The sequence below is a fragment of the Carcharodon carcharias genome, chromosome 15, assembly GCF_017639515.1.
Source record: "Carcharodon carcharias isolate sCarCar2 chromosome 15, sCarCar2.pri, whole genome shotgun sequence".
Classification (NCBI taxonomy): Eukaryota; Metazoa; Chordata; class Chondrichthyes; order Lamniformes; family Lamnidae; genus Carcharodon; species Carcharodon carcharias.
The window spans coordinates 44,035,443-44,059,890 of record NC_054481.1 but is presented as its reverse complement, the minus strand read 5'-3'; the positions used below and the strand labels follow the sequence as shown (position 1 = coordinate 44,059,890).

Genomic DNA, 24,448 nt, shown 5'->3' with positions numbered 1-24,448 from the left:
CCCTCTTTGGGCCAGTCTCTGTCAGGTTGTTTGGCTTCTGAGAAACATATAGATTTGATTTACTGACCAAGCTAAGTACCTAAACATGAAGTGTCACCAGTTTCTTTATTACTGATAAACTCACCAAATTATATTAAAGTTAAACACTGCACCCTTCCATAGAACCATAGAACACTACAGCACAGAAAACAGGCCATTCGGCCCTTCTAGTCTGTGCCGAAATATTATTCCGCTAATCCCATTGACCTGTACCCAGTCCATAACCCTCTAGACCTCTCCCATCCATGTATCTATCCAATTTATTCTTAAAACTTAAGAGTGAGCCCGCATTTACCATGTCAGAGGGCAGCTTGTTCCACACTCTCACCACTCTCTGAATGAAGAAGTTCCCCCTAATGCTCCCCCTAAACCTTTCCCCTTTCACCCTAAAGCCATGTCCTCTCATGTTGATCTCTCCTAATCTAAGTGGAAAGAACCTACCCGCATTTACTCTGTCTATACCCCTCATAATTTTGTAAACTTCTATCAAATCTCCCCTCATTCTTCTATGCTCCAATGAATAAAGTCCTAACCTGTTTAATCTTTCCCTGTAACTCAACTCCTTAAGACCCGGCAACATCCTAGTAAATCTTCTCTGCACTCTTTCAATCTTACTGATATCCTTCCTGTAGTTAGGCGACCAGAACTGCACACAATACTCCAAAGTTGACCTCACCAATGTCTTATACAACCTCACCATAACATCCCAACTCCTATACTCAATACTTTGATTTATGAAGGCCAGTATGCCAAAAGCTTTCTTTACAACCCTGTCTACTTGTGATGCCACTTTCAGGGAATTATGTATCTGATCTCCCAGATCCCTTTGTTCCTCCGCACTCCTCAGTGCCCTACCATTTACTGTGTATGTCCTACCTTGGTTTGTCCTTCCAAAATGCAACACCTCACACTTTTCTGCATTAAATTCCATCTGCCATTTTCTGGCCCATTTTTCCAGTTGGTCCAGATCCCTCTTCAAGCTTTGAAAGCCTTCCTCACTGTCCACAACGCCTCCAATCTTAGTGTCATCAGCAAACTTGCTGATCCAATTTACCACATTATCATCCAAACCATTGATATAGACAACAACCAACAATGGTCCCAGCACAGATCCCTGAGGCGCACCACTAGTCACAGGCCTCCAGTCTGAGAAGCAATCATCCACTACCACTCTCTGTCTTCTCCCACACAGCCAATTTCGAATCCAGTTTACAGCCTCTCCGTGGATGCCAAGTGTCTGAACTTTCTGAACTAACCTCCCATATGTGACCTTGTCAAAGGCCTTACTAAAGTCCATGTAGACTACATCCACAGCCTTTCTCATCTACTTTCTTGGTAACCTCCTCAAAAAACTCTACAAGGTTCGTTAAACATGACCTACCATGCACAAAGCCATGCTGACTATCCTTAATCAGCCCTTGGCTGTCCAAATAATTGTATATCCGATCTCGCAGAACACCTTCCAATAATTTACCTACTACTGACGTCAGGCTCACTGGCCTGTAATTACTTGGTTTATTTTTGGAGACTTTTTTAAACAATGGAACAACATGAGCTACCCTCCAATCTTCCGGCACCTCACTCATGGCTAAGGACATTTTAAATATTTTTGCCAGGGCCCCTGCAATTTCTACACTAGTCTCCCTCAAGGTCCGAGGGAATATCGTGTCAGGCCCGGGGGAGTTATCTACCTTTATTCGCTGTAAGGCAGCAAGCATCTCCACCTCTTTAATCTTTATATGTTCCATGACACTACTGCTTGTTTCCCTACACTATGCCAGTTTCCTGAGTAAATACTGATGCAAAAAAACTGTTTAAGACCTCCCCCATCTCGTGAGGCTCCACACATAGATGACCACTCTGATCTTCAAGGGGACCAATTGTGTCCCTTACAATCCTTTTACTTTTAATATACTTGTAGAAACCCTTCGGGTTTACCTTCACATTATCTGCCAAAGCAACCTCATGTCTTCTTTTTGCCTTCCTGATTTCCTTCTTTAGTATTTTCTTACATTTTCTATACTCTGCAAATACCTCATTTGCTCCTTGTTGCCCATACCTGCTATACACCTCTCTTTTTAACCAGATCGCCAATATCCCTTGAAAACCAAGGTTCCCTATGCCTGTTAACTTTGCCTTTAATCCTTACAGAAACATGCAAACTCTGCACTCTCAAAATTTCGCCTTTGAATGCCTTCCACTTACTGAACACATCCTTGCCAGAAAACAACTTATCCCAATCCACTCTTCCTAGATCCTTTCTCATTTCCACAAAATTGGCCTTTCTCCAATTTAAAATCTCAACTTGAGGACTAGACCTATCCTCACCCATAATTAACTTAAAACTAATGACATTGTGGTCACTGGACCCAAAATGTTCACCTACACATGCTTCTGTCACCTGACCTGTCTGGTTCCCTAATAGGAGATCAAGTATTGCATCCTCTCTCGCTGGTACCTCTATATATTGTTTTAGAAAACTTTCCTGAACACATTTGACAAACTCCAAGCCATCCAGCCCTTTTACATTATAGGGGTCCCAGTCAAGAAATGGAAAGTTAAAATCTCCTACTATCACAACGTTCTGTTTCTTACATCGGTCTGCTATCTCTCTACAGATTTGCTCCTCCAATTCTCTTTGACTATTGGGCGGTCTATAATACAACCCTGTTAGTGTGGTCACACCTTTCCCGTTCCTCGGCTCCACCCATTTGGCCTCTGTAGATGAGCCCTCCGGGCTGTCCTGCTTACGCACAGCTGTGATATTTTCCCTGACTAGTAACGCTACTCCTCCCCCTTTCATTCCTCCCCCTCTATCATGTCTGAAACAACGGAACCCCGGAACATTGAGCTGCCAGTCCTGCCCCTGCTGCAACCAAGTCTCACTAATAGCAATAATGTCGTAATCCCACGTGCCAATCCATGTCCTAAGCTCATCTGCCTTTCCGACAGTACTCCTTGCATTGAAATAGATGCACCTGAGAACATTTCTATCCCGTACAAACCTTTGATTTCTGCCAATACATGCATTCCTCACTTGACCTTTATCCTTCTCCACCTCACTATTTGCTCTAACACTCTGGTTCCCCTCCCCCTGCAAATCTAGTTTAAACACCCCGGAGCAGCACTAGCAAACCTACCCTCAAGGATGTTAGTCCCCTGCAGTTCAGGTGCAAACCGTCCCGTCGGAACAGGTCCCATCTTCCCTGGAACAGAGTCCAATTGTCCAGAAACATGAAGCCCTCCCTCCTGCACCATCTCCTTAGCCACGTATTTAGCTGCATTATCCTATTTCTAGCCTCACTAGCACGTGGCACAGGTAGCACTCCTGAGATCGCAACCCTGGAGGTCCTGTCCTTCAACTTTGCACCTAACTCCCTAAACTATCTCTGCAGGATCTCCTCCTCCTTCCTATCCATGTCATTGGTCCCTACATGGACCACAACATCTGGCTGCTCCACCCTCCCTTCTGAGAATACTGAGAACTCGATCCGAGATATCGCGGACCCTGGCACCAGGGAGGCAACACACCATCCAGGATTCTCGATCTCTCCCACAGAACCTCTTATCTGTCCCCCTAACTATCGAATCCCCTATCACTACTGCTCTCCTCTTTTCCCTCCCTCCTTTCTGAGCTGAGGGTCCAGCTTTGGTGCCAGAGACACAACCACTACAACTCTAGTCCCTAAAGTTCAGATGGAATTTAACTTTTCCATCAACATGCCATTTCAACAAAATTCCTTTCAATAAACAACAAACATCAAACATCCAGGGAATCTGCACAAAGTGCAGTGCTAAAAATAAGTTGTTTTTTTCACTGCTTTATGTAAACTAAGGAAGTGGTACACTTTACCCTAAAAGTTGAAACTTTAGCAAGTAAGCTCACTTTGCATTACTACATCAGCTGCATTAACAGTGCTGGCAAACTCTCAACTTCAACTAATGAATGCCATGAGCCCAACAGACGTTCCACCTAATCAGTGTGTCTGCTCTCTGCAAATCCAAATTTAACTGCTTCAGCTTTTTAGGTCCATAATGCCAATAATTTGGGAGATTGTGGGTTTTATCCTGTCATTTTTCTCTATTGGAGGATAGATGTTAATCAACTTGTTCTCAAGGAACACACTGTGACTCAAAATACTGCCCCAGTATGATGTGGCTTATTCAAATGACTGCGTTGTACAGAAATGATCATTTTTGATTTTGTATTCATTGTTGAAAGGATAGGCATTGTAATGCCATTGTGTAATGCCTTCCTGATATTGGTTCATGAAAATAATTGCAGGAAATATTAGAGCAATCACCCCAAGTGCACCAGCAATGATAGAAAGTTTCTATTGCAGAGTCATGAGAGTTGGTCTTTTGTCCATCTCCTCATTCAGGCAGTGGTGCATTTATCTGCCATGATACTCCAATTTGATTAAGTGTTAAAGGTTGTGGCAAGATGGATTTTTGCCTGTGTGGACGTTTTTTAAACTTGTATTTCTGTGCTGTGTTAGGATTAACTCCCAGAGTAGCTTGCCTGCAGAAGCTATCAACTCAAAATAGGCAGTTTGTTTTGGTGCTCTGCTTTTGGGAAGAGGGGGCAAGAGAGAATCTGAGGTATTAATTAATCATCCCAAAAGATAATTCTAAATCTAAAACTCCCTTGTTTGGTTGAAAATTACCCATTGTCTTACAGGCATGAGTTGTGACATGTCTTGCATAAGTTGTGCTATTCCGTTTACACCAAATGGTCTTAGGAAGGGAGTCGGGCAGCTTTCTGAAGGGCTTCCTGGTGACACGTCATGGGCTCGGTCCTGCACCTCGGGGAATTCCTATTTTGTACACCTTTGAATATAGGCAGTGGGGGGAAAGGAGGGGCATATCCTGATTAGCTGGAGCTTTCTGCAATTGAGTAGTTGGAAGGCAAGAACTTTATCTTGGCGTAACAGACTGAGGCTGGCAGCATGTGTGTGAATTGCACAGCCAGTGGCCAATAATCTTCCTGTGTTTAAAGGCCTGAACCAACATAGCCAGAAAGAATAAAGCTAGTACATGGGCTTCTGTTTTAAGAACCTTGGGTAGGGGGAAAGTAAGTTGCATATTTGTTATTTTGTACTGCGGAGTCAAGGGAATATATACTTAGTGTTTAATTCTATACTGTTCATTTATTTCTAATGTAAATAAATAACTTACTGTTTCAGCTTCCCTCACTTTCATGTGGTCCACCTCCAAAAGTTCCCTTCCTCTGCCTCTCTGTCTCCATTTCTGGGGATAGACTGCCTACTAATATTAATTACAACTCCTCCGACTCCCACAGCTACCTTGACTACACCCCCTCACATCCTGCCTCCTGTAAGGACTCCACTCTATTCTCCCAGTTTCTCTGCCTCCATCATAACAGTGCTTCTGACGTGTGTTCCTTTTTCTTCCAGCAAGGTGCCCCACCCCCACTCCCTCCGATTATGGTTGACAGGGCCCTCGACAGTGTCTGATCCATTTCCCTCATTTCTGCCCTCACCCCCTTCCCCTCCCTCCCAGAATCACAATAGAATTTCTCTTGTCCTCACTTTCCACCCAATGGTCTCCGTATTCAAAGGATCATTCTATGCTATTTCCACCAGTCCCAGCATGATGCCACCACCAAGACATCTTCCCCACCCCTCCCTTGCCAGCGCCCTGAAGGGAACAACACCATGGTTCACTCCTCTATCACCCCCAACACCTCATCCCCTTCCCATGCAATTGCACGAGGTGACACACCTGCCCCTTTACCTCCTTCCACTTTACTGTCCAAGGCCCCAGCGATTTACTTGTTGTACTTTCAATTTAGTATACTGTATTCGCTCACAATGTGATCTCCCCTACACTGAGGAGACCAAAAGCAGACTGTGTGACCACTTTGTGGAGCACCTTCACTCAGTCTGCAAGCATGACCCCAAACTTCTGGTTGCTTGCCATTTCAATTCACCATCTTGCTCTCAGGTTTACAATTCTGTCCTTGGCCTGCTGCAATGTTCCAGTGAAGCCCAACACAAGCTGGAGGAACAACACCTCATCCTCTGATTAGGTTTACAGATTCCTGGACTCAACATTGAATGCAACAACTTCAGACCACGATCTCTGTCCTCCAGTTTGAATTTTTGTTCCTTCACCACCACCCCCGCCCGCCCCTCAGTGAGTCTGTACCTTGTTTTCATGTTTTTGCTTCCAGAGCTGACCTTTATTCTGCTATTAACACCTACTGCCAATCCTTTGTTTCTTTACTCCTACCATTTCCACTCCCTCTTGCCTTTTGTTCCTCATCTTTGTCATTTAATCTCCCCCACCCTCTAACCTATCCCTGACCTTCCCTTTTGTTCCTCCCTGCTTTTTCAATAGCATAAAACCCATCACATTTCTGCCTCTCTTCAGTTCCAAAGAGTTGTATTGGACTCGAGACTTTAACTGTTTCTCTCTGCACAGTTGCTGCCAGACTTGCTGAGTTTTTCCAGCACTTTCTGTTATTATTGTTTCAGACCCTGTGTCTAAAACTATTTAGTTCATCGTCTGTAAAGAAAAGGGATTTCCTCTCACCTCCGTTCAAGCCCCACTTCAGAGATTTGAGCACATAATCTAAACTGGCACTTCAGTGCAGCACTGAGAAGTGCTACATTGTCAGAGGTACCATCTTTCAGATAAGACACAAAACCAAGGCCCCTTCTGCTCTCAAACATAGACAGTAAAGATTCCTTGGTGCAATTTTGAAGAAGAGCAGGGGACTTATGATGTCCTGGCCAATATTTATCCCACCACCAAAGCCTAAAATGCAGATTTGGGGAGTCTAATTGGCTGCCATGGTTTCTACAATGCAACAGTACTTCAGTATCTACAATATTTTGAAAATAATTAGACTCAGAATCCTGCAGAACAGACGGAGGCCGTTCAGCCTATCGTGTCTGTATCGGCTCCCTGAAACAACTATCCAATCAGTCCCAATCCCCTTTCTTTCACCATAGTCCTATAAATGTTTAATTTCAAGTATTTATCCTGTTGTCTTTTGAAAGTTATTATTGAATCTACTTCCACCACCCTTTCAGGCAGTGCATTCCAAATAGTCATATCTTGCTGTGTTTTTAAAAAATAATTCCACATGTCACCTCAGGTTCTTTTGTCAATCACCTTAAATCTGCTTTCTCTCGTTAATGATCCTTCTGCAAATGGAAGCATTCACTCAATTAAATCATTCATGATTTTGAAGCCTCTATCAAATTGCCTTAACCTTCTCTCTCCAAGGGAGAACAATCTCAGATGCTCAGTCTCTCCACATTATTGAAGCTCCTCATCTCTGATACTATTCCAGTAAATCTCTTCTGCACCCACTCCAAGCACTTGAAATCCTTCGTAAAGTGTGGTGTCCAGAATTGACGCTAGACTGACTGGCCTGTAGTTGCCAGGGTTATTCCCCTCCCCATTTGTAGACCACCGTTGTAATTTCTGTATTCAAATATGAACCTTACAATTGTCATAAGCATCATTTTTACTGTCTCATTTTAACCTCTATATCTTTAATAATCCAGGGAGCTGTAGCTTTGGATGCCCTTTCCCACGGCAAGGGAATGTGTCTGCTCTATACTCTATAAGCATCTCCTCTTTGTAGGCCTCCCATTGTTCAGTTCCTGCTTTGTCTTCAATTTTTGATTCCAATCCACCTGGACCAGATGCCTTTTCAACTCCTCTAGTTAAGTATTTTTATACTTAATTGTACCTTGTCCTTTCCATAATTATTCTAAACTTGGTGATATGATCGCTGAAACATGGTCCATTGCCCATGTCATTTCTCTAAACTAGGTATAGTACTGCTCCCTTCCTCATTGGGCTATAAATGCACTGATCAGGAAAGATCTTTTGCCTGTCACACTGTTACTAACCTATTCCAAATTAAGATAGTTGGAGTTCTCCATTCTCACTATTCTGAACCTCTTGCATCTTTCTGTAATTGCCTGCAAATTTGCTCCAATCACTACTTATTATTGGATGATCTATAGTATGTAGCCAGTAGCAGAATAGCTCTTCTATTACTTAAGTCTAATCAAATAGCCTCTGGCCCTCAACTGCATCAACCCTTTCCAATTCTGTAATAGTTTATTTGATTAATATTGCCACCCATCTTTTTTCTCCCTTCCCTATCTTTCCTGAATATTCGTAACCAGGAAGTTATTTGAGCCAGATCTCTGTTGTTGCCACTATTTCAGTTCCCTGTGGCCACTTGTGCCTTCAACTCACCAACTTTATTTACCATACTTCATGTGTTTACAATCCATACCCATTTTAGCCTGCCTCAAATTTGCTCCCTATCAATTCTGCACTTCCAGTTCTGAACTGTTCTTTTATTATTATTTTTGATATTATTTGCCTCTCTCAGACCTCTGTGCACTTTGTTTCTTTTCTGTCACATTTTGTCCTGGTGCCCATCCCTCTGCCAAATTGTTTGAACCCTTCCCCCAAAAACTAATTAGCCTCCTGTAAGGACATTGGTCCCAGCTTTGTTCGTGGTCCCAGCTTTGTTCGAGGCTTGCCCATCTTGAACAGATTCCTCCTACCTCACAAATGGTCCCAATGCCTGAGGAATCTGAAGCCTGACCTTCTGCCCCATTTTTCCAGCTACATGTTAACTTATCCTGTTATTCATACATTCACTAGTGCATGGCACTGGGAGTAATCCAGAGATCATCATGTTTGAGGTGCTGCTTTTTAACTTCCTCCCTAGCTCCTGAAACTGACTGCAGTACCTCAGTCCCTTGCCCTCCTATTACATTAGTTCCCATATGAACCACAACTTCTGGCTGTTCCCATTCCCCCCTCAAAAGATTTTTGCAGCCTCTCAGTCGCAAGAAGGATTTTGGGATGTTCTGAGGCCATGAAAGGCACATATAAATGCAAACTTGCTCTTTCCCTTTCTTTAATATGATGCCCAGATCATTGTACTGTTTATATAGATGATAGACATAACAAGGTGCACTTTAGATTGCAGGAGATGCAAGATGCTAGACCTGAAATTATGTCTAGTGTGAAAACTCTAACTCTGACAGTGTGTTCTCTCTTTGTGAATACCCACTTTCTAATGCAGTAACATTTTTTTACTTTGATTATACTTATTTTAGAGCAAGCTGTGAAAAGGATTGGGCCTCCTCCAGAGGATCCTCCTCCCAAGAATGCAAGAATTGAAGAAAGAGGCCAAGCAATGCATCCTGGAGTGAATTTTAACCGCAATGACCTTCCTCGACCAGCGCCAATGATTCCTGAATTTCCCCCTATTCCACCCGTTCCCCCTCATCTGCAGGTCCCCTTTCCTCCTCCTCCCTATTTTCACTTCAACTTTGACGCTTTACAGCACATTAATTTTGAGCACGAGTATCCCATGCACTTTGGTCCACAGCCCTACCACCGCCGCCATCGCCATCAACATCACTATCATCATCGCCACCATCATCATCCTCCTGAGCCTCCACACCATCATCATCCACCTCACCATCACCGTGATGGTCCCCATGGACACCCAAACGTGCCGCCAGTTTACCAGCCACCACAGGACCGTATGTTGTTCAACTTTGTACCGAGACCAGAGCAGCGTAACCTTCGATGACCAGCATTGCCCCTGTAGACTTTATTTTGAGCCAAAGAGACCTTTGGTGTTTGTTGTTTGGTGAATGTTTAAATGAAAGGCCACAGATAGATTTACTGTAAATACTGATCAAATAAACCATACTTTTTTCCACTTGCAAAAGACAATGATTTTGTTCTGTTTTTTTTTAAAAGATCAAAATTTTTCTTGGATAAGTATTAATAAAGAATAAAATGTTTTCATTGCAAACAGATGTTTGATTCCAAGGCCTGCTGTTTACATCCAATTCCCTGGCCGGTGTGTATTAGTCACGTGCTACTCACTGAAGCAATTCATAATGAGTGCTTGTATTTGTTACTTGTCAAAATGGAAGAGCAACAACCTAAATCCTACATTGAGACTGGTTACATGGTTAGTTATAGCTACCGTCTGTAACAAATCACGCAGGGCTGTTACTGGAAGCTGAAGGGGATGCAGCTCATACATCCACCTGGTGTCAAACATACAATATGCCCAAAAACAATCATTCAAAGAGAACGGTAGCATAGTGGCAATGTTAATCCACTCACAATCCAGAAGCCCCGACTAATTCTTCAAAGGAATGAGTTTAAATCCCACCATGGCAGCTGGTGGAATTTAGATTCAATTAGTATCTAAATCTGGAATGAAAAACTAGTTTCAATAATGGTGACCATGAAACTAACAGGTTGTTTATAAAACAAAATTTGGCTCACTTATGCCCTTTGGGAAGGAAATCTGCCATCCTTGTCCAGTCTGACCTGTGTGACTGCAGACCCACAGCAATGTGGTTGACTCTTAACTGCCCTCTGACATGGTCCAGTGACCCAGCAGTTCATCTCAAGGGCAATTGGGGATGAACAACAAATGCTGGCCTTGCCAGTAAAGCTCACATCCCATGAATGAATTTTTAAAAAAAACTCCCTCCAACATGCACCTTAAGTACAGGTTCCACGCACCCCATGATTGGACGTATGTACAAAATTGAATGGTGTGACTTCCCTTGATGGCTCAGTGAGTAAGTTCAGCTTCTAATATCCATGCAAACCGAGAAGATCTTTGATTCCATCTTCATTTTGTGCTGGAATAACCAATTTCAGAAGGCCACAATGGGACATTGCAATTGTACTCAAGGTACCAAGGCTCATATCACCATTATTCATTGGTGAACCCTGATTAATTGTCCCTCAACAAACATCACAAGAATACAGGGGGTATGACTCCTTGATTAGAGCACAGCTAAAATAATGTGAGCACCTCAGAAAGGACATATTGGCTTTGGAGTTTGTCGCAAAGGTTTACCAGAATGATACATGGGCTCCAAACGTTAAATTACAAGGAGATGTTATACAAGCTAGGGTTGTATTCCCTAGAACTTTCAATGTTAAGTGGTGTTTTGATCGTACTTTCAAGATATTTAGAGAAGCTGATAGAGTAGGTAGAGAGAGAAACTATTTCTGCTGATTGTCGAGTCTTAGTCTTGGGGGAGGTCTAACAATCAGAGCCAGATCTTTCAGGAAACACTTATACATGAAAAGGGCGGTACAAGTTCGGAACTCACTTCTGCAAAGGCAATTGATGCGGATCAGTTAATTGTAAATCTGAAATTGATGGACTTTGATTTACCCAAAGGTATTAAGGGATATGGGCCAAAGGTCCCACATCAACCATGATCTCATTCAATAGCAGAACTGGCTTGAGGGACTAAATGGCTGACTGCTGTAAATCAGATTGTCTGGAATTTGACACCTCCATATCCGGAAGGGTTTGACATCTACATACCAGGAAGGGAGTTTGACACCTCCATATCTGGAAGGGATTTTGACACCTCCATACCCAGAAAGGATTTTGACACCTCCGTATCCGAAAGGAAAGTTGACGCCTCCAACACCTCCATATCCAGACGGGTTTGACGTCTCCATATCAGGAAGGGAGTTTGACACCCCCATATCCAGAAGGCAGGTTGACATCGTTGACAGCTCCATATCCAGAAGGGAGGTCAGACAATCTGGTTGCTACCGCAAAAAGATATTCACACAGCAGCAGCTGCTTAGATTCAGTTAGCCCAAGCCAGTGACCTAGCCTCTAGCACCTGTTCTGGACCTCCAGGACAGGCAGCCCTGGATGATTTGATGAGGAACTTTGTTTATAAGTTGCTGAGACTTCGACCAGGCAGTTCTGCCACATTCCTTTTGTTTTGATCACTAGAATTGAGATAGGCAGCATTGCAAACTCCATAAAAATGATCCAGTTCAGTGATGAGGTTGCTTTGTTGTGAAGTGATCATAAAAACAATCCTACTGCACTCAATCCAACAAAGCAGATTCACAAACTAAGCATTGATTGTTCTTAAAGGTTTAGTGATTGCTTTCTACTGTTGTAGCATGTACTCGTGATGACATTTGAATACAGTAGGTAGTTACACTGAGTGCCGCCTCCACCCCCCACCACCGCCGCCTCCACCCCCCCCCCGCCCCTTCAGCTTCAACTTAGACCTTTGAGTAGAAATTGAGTTTAGCAACTGTATACACCACATACAATTTAAGGCCTTGTTCCTCTTTTGCGTACACAATATTCACTTTAAGATTACATAGTAGAATTTACAGCAGAGAAACAGATTCCATTCTTCTTCACTACCTCCTCTGTCGTCAGTCCACTTGGTATTATCCTCCTGGTTGCATTCACCCATCTCAGATGGATTTAACATAGATCAGCCAAGATCTAATTCAATGGTGGACTAGACTTGAGAGATTGATTGGCCTAATCCTACTTCTAGGTCCCTGAGTCTCAAAGCAGCCATCTCCTACTCGGTGATAAAAACAAAAAAACTGCGGATACTGGAAATCCAAAACAAAAACAGAATTACCTGGAAAAACTCAGCAGGTCTGGCAGCATCGGCGGAGAAGAAAAGAGTTGACGTTTCGAGTCCTCATGACCCTTCGACAGAACTTGAGTTCGAGTCCAAGAAAGAGTTGAAATATAAGCTGGTTTAAGGTGTGTGAGTGGGGGGTGGAGAGATAGAGAGAGAGAGAGAGAAGTGGAGTGGGGGTGTGGTTGTAGGGACAAACAAGCGGTGATAGAAGCAGATCATCAAAAGATGTCAACGACAATAGTACAATAGAACACATAGGTGTTGGTGTTAAAGTTGGTGATATTATCTAAACGAATGTACTAATTAAGAATGGATGGTAGGGCCCTACCGTCCATTCTTAATTAGCACATTCGTTTAGATAATATCACCAACTTTAACTTTAACACCTATGTGTTCTATTGTACTATTGTCGTTGACACCTTTTGATGATCTGCTTCTATCACCGCTTGTTTGTCCCTACAACCACACCCCCCCCCCCTCCACCTCTCTCTCTCTCTATCTCTCCGCCCCCCCACACACACACCTTAAACCAGCTTATATTTCAACTCTTTCTTGGACTCGAACTCAAGTTCTGTCGAAGGGTCGTGAGCACTCGAAACGTCAACTCTTTTCTTCTCCGCCGATGCTGCCAGACCTGCTGAGTTTTTCCAGGTATTCTGTTTTTGTTTTGGATCTCCTACTCGGTACCTTTCTCCTTTCACATGAGTGGCACTATAAAAACGCCAGTTGTAGCTTTCTCAACAAAGGGTCACCTTTTCTGTTCTTGATGCCAATCAAGATGCATTTGATGTGAAAATTCTGTGCCAGGTATAACACTGACTGCACTGATATCAGTTAAATTATTTTCGGAGAGAGCTTTGACCCATCATGTTACATTTCTACCATACAATACTCAGAAGTTGCAATCCTCACAGAGAGAAACCCGCCCCAGGCCAGCTCAGTATGGATTGCATTGTTAAAGGAAATTGCTTCTCTCCGAGAAAGTCACAGCTCAAGTGTGCCCAGTCCCAAAGTAGATTCCAGGTTGCAGGATTTTTTTTGGTTTGTTCAACGACAGTAATCCATTTGTTCTTCATGATCTTGTGGGACAGTGAATTTAGTGAATGCCTTTTCAAAAATAACCAACACAAAAGCACTGGGTTACCCCAGTGTCAACTACCAAAATCCAAGCAAAAGGATCCCCTTTTAGAGAGACACTAATAAAGAACATAACCATAAAGCAAAGGAAACTTACAAACATAATATTATTACCAATCCTGTCCTGGGCATGCAAGCTCATCGTTTCATTTATAACTGGTTATTAACTGCAATTTGGGGTTTCCCTTCCATTGACCTGAGTCATGTTTGCAGTTGTATTTTTCTGTTCATACCCCAGTGTTTCCTTTATTTATTTTTCTGCTTCCATTAGGACCAGGCTTCGTACAGCAGTGACATTATCGAATGGTTCAGATGTCATTATAACGTGCATGAGTAAAGCTCAAGTGGTTTCTTTCTTTTACTGAAGGGTCAATATTAGACTATGGCTGCTCTCTCTCTCATTATATCCAATAATTATATCTTCAATTTTTTCATTGATTTTTTTAAAACTTTTTTTAAACATGCTGTGTTCAACCACAGAGCACAAACTAATCTATTTCTATAGACTTTATTGGTGGTAAGATCACTGTTCTAGGTGCTTTTACATTTGGTGCTTCTGTAGATCAGGTTTCAGGAATATGAGCATTGACTCCAGCAGTAATGTTCCTTAACGTTGGTATCCTTAGCCCAGTTTGATTGTAGATTCAGCAGATTTTGGATCTGTGAATCTGCCATCGGGCTATAAGATTGCCTATTGAATAACAATAACTTGCATTTGTGCTGTTAACACAGTAAAACATCCAAAGGTGCTTCACAAGAACAAATATCAATGACATAGTGTTTAGACTTTTGAAGTGAATGCATGAATAAATAGCTCTCTTTATTTAAACACATGAAAGCTTGCTGCTTTTGTTTAAATTGATCGCGCACACTCTGGGGACTAAGAAACACCACATCTTCCTCGCCACAAAATTTCACATTGAGCCATGTAGAAAGATATTAGGAATGTGACCAAAAGCTTAGTCAAAGAGGTAAGCTTAAAGGAGCACCTTAAAGGAGGAGAGAAATAATGAGATGCAGAATTTTAATGCCAGGGCTTAGGGTGTCAGCAGCCGAAGGCATGGCCACCAGTGGTGGAAACATGTATATTGGGGATGCGCAAGAGATCAGAATTAGAGGAGTGCAGAGATTTCAGAGGGTAGTAAGGCTGTAAGAGATTACAGAGATAAGGAGGGGCAAGGCCATGGAGGGATTTGAAAACAAGGATGAGAAATTTAAGATAGAGGCATTGCCAGATTGGCAGTCAAGGTCGATTAGCAAACGGGTGATGGGCGATTGAAACTTGTTGCAAGTTAGGATATGGGCTGCATTGTTCTGGATGAGCCTAAAGTAAATTCAGGAAACTGGTCCTATATGTACGTACCCTGAGCCTTATATGTCATATCACACAACCCAGCAGCTAACACTGACTGTAAAGGGAGTGATTGAGACATAGAGATTGCTGTTCCTGAGGCATGAACAAGAAATTTGTAATAAAACCAACATGATTTGGCAGCTTTATAACAGGAAGTTGTAAACACTGATGATACAGGGCTACACATGGCTCTGTACTGAATCCAATCTGTTTTTTCTGCATCTTAGTCCTAAATCAGGATAATGTTTTTATGTTGTGTCACAGACTGGGTGCATGCTGGCTTTTCATACCAAACTTAAATGCAAATTTCCAAAAAGGTACATACAAACAGACAATGGGATGCAGAAGAAATAAAGTTTGCAAATGCCAGAACTCTGAAAAGAAGATTGTTATGGACAGGGTCAGGAGAGAACTGAAACCTTGTACCCTTTCCCTTACTGCCTGTAATCAGTGCAGTTGTGGAAAGATTTGTGTTTCTTAGCCCCCAGAGTGTGTGTGATCAATTTAAATAACAGCAGCAAGCTTTCAGGCGTTTAAATAAAGATAATGATTTATTCATGCATTCGCTCCAAAAGCCTAAATGCTATGCCATTCACGCACACATACACAAACACACCAGAAAGATACTGTTCAAGAGAATAGTACACTTTTCACAGAATCATAGAATCTTTACAGTGCAGAAGGAGGCCATTTGGCCCATGAAGTCTGCACTGGCTCTCTGAAAGAGCAGTCCAACTAGTCCCACTCTCTAGTCTTATTGCCGTAACCCTGCACATTCCTTTTCAGAGGGCAATCCAATCCCCTTCTGAATACCTCAATCGAACCTGCCTCCACCACTCTCAGGAAGTTTATTTCAGACTCCAACCACCCTCTGGATGAAAAATACTTTTTCTCACATCACTTTTACTACTTTTGCCAATTATTTTGCAAGTTGTAATGAAAAGAATAGTTCATAGTTCACGTGTTTGGCTCATAGAGAAACCAGTCATTACGTGACCCGTGAAAGTGGTGTTTTCACTCCGAAAGGGTAGTTCAATATCTATATTCCTATTTCAGGGATTATTGTAAGATTCCCTTGAAGAGATGAATGTTCAGCAGGTTACTCCCAGTTAGTGACTCAGTTAGTTACTCCCAGTTTCTTCTCACCAGGAGGTCAAGTTTTTTTAACAAGTAGACTTGGAATAGGAATCAGGCTGGGAGACTTTTTAGATGTGTCCAGGTTTAAAAAGGCGAAGGTCTACTGCTTTTTTTGCCACTGATGTCTTGCGGCTGGTGGTCGGTGTAGTCTCACTGAGTTTCTTTCTGGTCCTGAGATAAACACAATTTGTTATCTAAAGACCATTTCATTCACATGATCAACTTCTATTGTCTATTCAGAATGATCTGGAAGTCTGAAACTATGGCTACATAAAGGAGGGGGGGGCGCAATGGATGAGTTCTTCACACTTAGGAAGAATTGATTTCTGTCCAGCTGTCATTGTTAAAGTTAAAACTTGGAGACATGGATTCTGAACTTGTGTTTTTGGTAAATCCACAACCAACAGCAAGTGTAAATTCCACAGAGTATTTGTTTTGGTATGTCTATTCAAGTGGGGGCACTCCACCCATAGGCATTCAAGTAGGATTTTTCTGGAAACTTGAGATTGTCTGTGTAGAAATTACATGAATCGTTGCAGGAGTCACTCGGCAATGCACATTAATTTAAACAAAAGAAAGTTCAAGAGAAGTATGTACCCGAGCGCAATCCACGCTTGAAGTTATGAATAGGACATGCCTTCACTGGGCATGACAAGCTGAAATGCTAGATGTATATGGAGATCACAGCATCAGCAAAAAGAAGATTGGTTCATCTTTTGGATTCAATTACTTGTCAGAGCTGTAGAGCTAAGAAAAGAAGGGAGCAAAAAGCAAGAGTTGCTCCAGTCGAAGGGTAGTTTAATGGGTTCAATGATCTGCAAATTGCCTCATAAAAAAAATGGATTTGCATTTATATAGCACCTTTCATGACCTTGGGATTCCAAAGCACTTTACAGACAAGTCCATTTCACTGCGGTGATCAAAAGGTATTAAGAACAAACAAATTGCTCAGGTGCTGAAAAGCACAGGAGAAGCTCACACAAGGAGAAAATGGAAAATAATACACTCTATCAATTTTAAATTGTTTTAATTATCTATTTTGATTGTTATTTAACATTCAGAACTGTCTACAGAATTGGGAATTAAATCTTGATTTATACAGGTCACATAAATGAATGTTAAATACTAATTTCATTAGAGCTCAGCTCTGCTCTGTGTAAGTTGTCACTGGAGAGTGGATTGTTATTAAGACCTGGTTTCCCTGCTGGCAATGGGAAGTTATATAGCCGTCACAGAGATGTATTTGTGTAGATAATTGATGACAAGATACAACATTGTTGCCACTGCAGAGATTTTAAATAGTCCTTATATTCACCCTGAAGCCAAACAGAAATGAAAAATTACAAGACGTTCCACCAAGGCTGGCATTGTTTCTTCAATTATCTTCTGCACCTCACTACCCCTCACCCTTCCACCCCTTTCGGATCTTTTGCTTATCAGTGTTATTTTAAAATTCCCTCTTCGATCACCTGTCATAATGTAGAAAACACCTGTGCTTACTGATATTCATAGGCTCCCAGCCTGACAATGCTTCGATTTTAAAATTCTCATCTTTGTTTTCAAATCCCTCCATTGCCTCACCTCTCCCGATCTCTGCCAGACCAAAAACATGCTAAGCCCTCTGTCCTCCTCCAATCTTGACCCCTTGTACATCCCCACTTTCCTTTGCCTCGCCTTCAGTAGCCTCAGTCCTAAGATCTGGGACTCTCTCTCCTAACTTCTCTCTCTCTCTCTCTCTCTCCTCCTCCTATAAGTCATTTCCTAAAACTTACCTCATTGGCCAAGCTTCTGATTACTGTCCTAGAATCTCTTTGTGGCTTTCTTTCAAAGTTTGTTTGAGAAGTGCCTTGGGGAGGGGCTGAGTTTATTACATTGAAGGTTCTGTATCAATACGAATTGTTATTATTGCTCTTGCCATGTATGTTACTTCTCAGTTAGTTGGCAGGATCATCTTGGAGGAAACAGACATCCCCAGCTCCTCTTTTCCATCATAAACTATATTTGTCAAATTCCCTCCCCATCCTCTCGAACCTCACCCTGGTGCTAAGAATAAGGGATTCATGAATTTCTTGATATACCAAAGCTAATACTATCTATTCAACTGACAATTCATTGCAGCACTGAGGAATGCTGCACAGTTGTAGATGCGGTCTTTCAGATGAGGTGTTATCAAAGCCCTGCCTGCCCTCTCAGTTGATGCAAAAGATGCCATGGCACTGTTCAAATAAGAGCAGGAGAGTTACCCCTGGTGCCTTAGCCAAAATGTATCCTTCAAGGAACATGAGAGATACAAATAATCTTTTGATCTCATTATTATTTGTGGGAGTTTGCTGTGAGCAAATTGGCTGCTGTGTTTTCTATATTACAACAGTGACTACAATTCAAAAGTACTTCGTTAGGTGTAAAGTACTTTGGCATATCCTGAGGTTCTGAAAGGCACTATGTGAATGCAAGATGTTTTTCTTCTTTTAAAAGTTTTACTCTGGAATGCTGTCTTCACCCAACACTAATGCTTCTGTCCTTGCTAAGGTTGCCACAAACCACTTCAATCACTTTGAGTCCATAGCACTGAGACCATATTGTTCAAAATACCAATGATATTCCCTGGAACTATGATCATACATGTTTTTTCTCTTGATCTCTTTGGCCTTTGGGCCAGTCAGTTTGACCGTTGGTGATGTTTTGACAAAGTATCCCATAAAGTCGCCCAATAAGTTTCGGGGGCCTCTTCACAGCTCCATCAGCAATGACCATGGTTATCCCTTTAAGTGGTGAGTATCGCTCCATATTTCTCCACCTCATATCCCCCAGAGTCCATCTAATGACAATGCCCTTTCATGGCTACATTCCTACTCACTTTGATGTACCCATTGCATTTTGTGGAATAGTTTCTCCTGCCTGATGAGTACAGTCAGTTTAGTGTGCCTCAAAGTTTCATCCTTCTCCCAGTTCCATTCCTTATCTACGTGTGCCCTCCTGACAACATGATCTGTAAGCTGTAAAGATCAACTTCCATATGTAAAGAAAGAAACACTGGTATTCATATTTCACTTTTCCCATCCTCGAGACATTGCCGAGCCCATTTTAGCCAATCTTAGTGTTTAGAAATGGAGGCAGTTGGTTCTTGGTAGGAAAACGTGACGGTCAGTTTGCTTTTTGCAAGTTCCCATGAAAGGAATGATCAGTTTGTCTGTTTTGATGATGTTGGCTGAGGGGTGAATGTTATCGAAGACACTGGAGGAATTTCCACTTTGCTTTTCCTCAAAAATATGCCATGAGGTCATTTACATCAGCCTGAAGAGGTAAGGCATGTTTAGCACATCATCGGGAAGACAACATTTCCGACAGAGCAGCACTCCCTCAATGCTGCATTTAAGTGTCAGACTAGATGATATGCATAAGCCTTGGGCTCAAACTTTATCCTCAATATTCTGACACAGAACTGAGAGTGCTACCAGTGAGTCAAACTAACATTAACCAACTTTAACTCACTGAGATAAAAACAAAAAACTGCAGATGCTGGAAATCCAAAACAAACACAGAAACAGAAATACCTGGAAAAACTCAGCAGGTCTGGCAGCATCGGCGGAGAAGAGTACAGTTGATGTTTTGAGTCTGTTGAAGGGTCATGAGGTCTTGAAACATCAACTGTACTCTTCTCCACCGATGCTGCCAGACCTGCTGAGATTTTCCAGGTATTTCTGTTTCTGAGTTTGTTTTTAACTCACTGACATTGGCCTTTAACTCTAAAACTTTCACTGTGCAGTCTAACCTGCTGTTTGCAGATGAGCTAGAATTTTCCACAGCTTAGTGTTCGCATGGCAGAAGCAATCGTGTTTAACTCCCATCAGAAACATGCCACATTCACCCTCAACTCCATCTCCTTTCCAGGTTGCCTATTTAGGCTTGATAATTTTGATAAAACCTCTACCAGCATTATTGCAGACACAACTTTATTTTGGTGCTGCCCATTAAATAAAGTTGACTGATCTCATTCCCAAATCATTTAAATTCAGTTATTATTTGTACAGATACAGAAATCCATCAAAACCTAAGAATTAATTTGGGATACAGATCCTCTAAGCATGAAATACTATCAGAGTCAGCCAATGTATGGGAGCTGCTGTATTACGTTACTGCCACATGCTACTGCATTGTGTTGTAGGATTTGCCTCATGTCATGGATGCTTAGCCCTTAGTTACCCTATCAGCAATCCCAATTAGGTCATAACACAGCTTTATTGTAACAGTGAACAGAATCAATCACACACACATTATTTAAACAGCACAACAGTGCAGTGTGAAAAGTCTTGTTCAAAAACATACTGTGTTTTATTCTGTTTGTGCTCTTACACATTACACCCTCTTCCTTAAGAGTTCAGTATGGAATGAATATGCTTGAATCAGCTGAAACTCACTGCTTCCGCCCTTGTCTAGTTTTATCCTGCTATTCCTTTACACAGGGTTGGTGGCATTAATCTTGGCCACCAAAAGATGCTAAGTAGATGCAGTACTAAAAAGGTTAACCCATTTGGAAGTCTGGTTTTACCAAACTAATTTGGTCCAAATTTCTGATTGAGTTTGTGTTGATTTGAACAGAAAATGCTGGTAAATCTTAGCAGGCCTGGCAGCATCTGTGGAAAGAGAGACAGAGTTAATATTTTGAGCCCATATGACTCTTCTTCAGGGCTAAAGAGAAGTAGAAATGTGATTTTATACTGGTTAAGAGGGGGTGGAGCAGATGTTATGAGATAGAAGGACAGGGATAGGTGACAGCTAAGGGGAGATTGACAAAGGTGTCAAGAACACAAGACATAGGGAGTGTTAATGGTAGTGGTAGAGAGTAAAGAAGGTGCTGATAGTGATATAAAGGTAAGATAGCAGAAGGTGTTAATAGCAGAACAAGGGTCCGCATTCTGTGAAAACACAACATAGAAACAAGTGATAGATGGCCCTATGGGGGAATGGCGGGGGGGGTTGGGGTAAAAGGAAAAAAAATGAATAAATAAATAAAAGAATAAGATAAAAGACACAATAAATAAATACACAAATAAAAATTTGGATTAAAAATGGGTCACGATGGAGGAGTCTTCATGTTGCGAAGTTGTTGAACTCAATGTTAAATCTGGAAGGCTGTAAAATGTCTAATTGGAAGATGAGGGGCTATTCCTCCAGTTTGCGTTGAGCTCCACTGGAACATTGCAGCAGGCCAAGGACGGATATATGGACATGAGAGCAGGGTGGTGTGTTGAAATGGCAAGCGACAGGGAGGTCTGGGTCATGCTTGCAGACTGATTAAAGGTGTTCCGCAAAGTGGTCACCCAGTCTGCGTTTGGTCTCCCCAATGTATAGGAGACGGCATTGGGAACAGTGAATTCAATAGACCAAGCTGAAGGAGCTGCAAGTAAAGTGCTGCTTCTCCTGAAAGGAGTGTTTGAGCCCTTGGATGTTGAGGATGGATGAAGTAAAGGGGCATGTGTTGCACCTTCTGCAATTCCATGGGAAGGTGCCGTGGGAGGGGGATGAGATATTGGAGATGATGGAGGAATGGACCAGGGTGTCCCGGAGGGAACGGTCCCTACTGAATGCTGACGGAGGGGTGAAGGGAAGATGTATTTGGTGGTGGCATCATGCTGGAGGTGGTGGAAATAGTGGAGGATGATCCTTTGAATGCAGAGGCTCATGGGTGAATAGTGAGGACCATGGGGACCCTATCATAGTTCTAGGAGGGAGGGGAAGGGATGAGGGCAGAGGTGCAGGAAATGGGTTGAACATGGTTGATGGCCCTGTCAAACAGAGTGAGAGGAACCCTTGGTTAAGAAAAAAGGAAGACACGTCAGAAGCGTCGTTTTAGAACGTGGCATCATTGGAACAGATGGACATGAAAGAACTTAGAGAATGGGAGGGGTTTCTTACAGGAAGCAGGGTGTGAGGAGTTGTTGTCGAGGTAGCTGTGGGAGTCGGTGGGCTTGTAATGAATATTGGTGGACAGTCTATCACCAGAAATAGAGACAGAGAGGTCAAGCACAGGGAGGGAAGTGTCGGAGATGGACCATGTGAAGGTAAGAGAGAGGTGGAAAATTGGAAGCAAAATCAATAAATTTTCCCAGATCCTGATGAGACCATGAAGCAGCGCCGAAACAATCATCCATTTACCAATAGAAGAGTTGTGGGAGGTGGCCTGAGTAGAACTGGAATAAGGAATGTTCCACATACCCCATAAAGAGACAGGCATATCTGGAGCCCATGCGGATACCCATAGCCACACCTTTTATGTGGAAGAAGTAAGATAAGTATAAGGAGAAATTGTTCAGTGAGAGAACAAGTTCAGTCAGACGGAGGAGAGTGATGGTGGATGAGGATTGTTCGGACCTCTGTTCAAGGAAAAAGCGGAGGGCCCTCAGACTATTCTGGTGGGGGTTGGCGGTGTAGAGGTATTGGATGTCCATGGTGAAGAGGAGGCGGTTAGAGCCAGGGAATTGGAAATTGTTGAAATGACATAGGGCATCAGTGGAATTGTGGATGTAGGTGTGAAGAGACTGGACAAAGGGAGAGAGAATCAGGTCAAGAAAGGAAAAAAATGAGTTCTATGGGGCAGGAAAAGGCTGACACGATTGGTCGACTGGGACAGTTCTGTTTGTGGATTTTGGGGAGGAGGTAGAAGCGGGCTGTCCGAGGTTGGGAGACATTGAAGTTGGAAGCTGTGGAGGAAAGATCTCCAGAGGAGATGAGTCAGTGACAGTACTGGAAACAATGGCTTGATGTTCGGTTCTGGGGTCATGGTCCAGGGGGGGATAGGAGGAAGTGTCTGTGAATTGGCACTCAGCCTTTGCGAGGTGGAGGTCAGTACGCCAGACAACAGCAGCACCACCCCTGTCAGCAGGTTTAGTAACAAAGTCAGGGTTGGACCTGAGGGAATGCGGTGCAGTAAGTTCAGAAGGAGACAGGTTAGAATGGGTGAGAGGAGCAGAGAAATTGAGAAGGCTGATGTCACACTGACAGTTCTTAATGGAAAAATTAAGAGTAGGTAAGAGGCCAGAGGGAGGGGTCCAGGTGGAGGAAGAATACTGGAGGCGGGTGAAAGGATCTGTTGAACTGGGGGAGGACTCCTGCCTAAAGAAGTGAGCACGGAGATGAAGGCGGCGGAAGAAGCCCAAAATCCATTGAGTGAGGGCGTAAGTATATGAAACTGAGCCCTTTGCTGAGTACTGAACATTCAGCATCAGAGCGGGGAAGGTCAGAGGCTATGGTGAATACATGGCAAGGACTAGGGTTAGAAGAAGGGATGGGGTCAGAGGGACAGGAAGGGGTGGAGAGTCTAGGATGGGTATTGGTATCAATAAGTTGTTGGAGCTTGCGTTCCTTAACACCTGAAAGAAAGAGACAAAGTTTCTCGTTAAGGCATCGGATGAGGCAAGGAATAAAATGACACTGGGGACAAGATCAGCTTGGTGCTGCTGGAGGGGGAGGTCAAGTGTGTACATATAGCAATGCAATGGTGCTGAGTGTGGATTTCAGGATGTAGTGAGAACACCCTGCTTTCTGTAAAGACTCCATCCCATTCTCTCAGCCCCTCCACCTCCGTCGCATCTGTTCAGATGATGCCACCTTCCAAAACGACGCTTAATCTTTTCCTTAACCGAGGTTTGCCACCTACTGTGGTTGACAGGGCCCTCAACCGTGTCCAACCCATCTCCTGCACCTCTGCCCTCACCCCTTCCCCTCCCCCTCAGAACCATGATAGGGTTCCCCTTGTCCTCACTTCACCCCAGATCATCCTCCACCGTTTCTGCCAACTCCAGCATGATGCCACCACCAAACACATCTTACATCTTCCCCTCACCCCTCCTGTCAGCATTCCATAGGGACCGTTCCCTCCATGACACCCTGGTCCACTCCTCCATCGCCCCAAATACCTCATCCCCGTCCTACGGCACCTTCCCATGCAATCGCAGAAGGTGCAACACCTGTCCCTTTACCTTCTCACCGTCCAAGGCACCATATATTCGCTGCTTCACCTGCGCCTCCTTCAATTTAGTCTACTGCATTCACTGCTCCCAATGCAGGTCTCCTCTAAATAGAAGAAGCCAAACGCAGACTGGGTAACCACTTTGCGGAACACCTCCAGTCTGTCTGCAAGCATGACCCTATCATGGTTCTGAGGGGGAGGGGAAGGGGTGAGGGCAGAGGTGCAGGAGATGGGTTGGACACGGTTGAGGGCCCTGTCAACCACAGTAGGTGGCAAACCTCGGTTAAGGAAAAGATTAAGCGTCGTTTTGGAAGGTGGCATCATCTGAACAGATGC

The 24,448-nt window shown here is 43.1% G+C and overlaps 1 protein-coding gene across 4 annotated transcripts in view; it reads left to right on the top strand.

The window, feature by feature from the left end:
* Positions 1-9,792, top strand: part of rnf216 (ring finger protein 216) — a 220,941-nt gene extending 211,149 nt beyond the window's left edge. For 3 of the 4 annotated variants that reach the window (XM_041206801.1, XM_041206802.1, XM_041206800.1), the window contains one exon: positions 9,165-9,792. In XM_041206801.1, coding sequence (XP_041062735.1) covers positions 9,165-9,646 — 482 coding nt within the window. In that variant the 3' untranslated portion in view covers positions 9,647-9,792. Of the gene's footprint in view, positions 1-7,580; positions 7,954-9,164 lie in introns of those variants that run through there. The other variant, XM_041206803.1, reaches the window with a different exon arrangement.
* Positions 9,793-24,448: the final 14,656 nt, after the last annotated feature.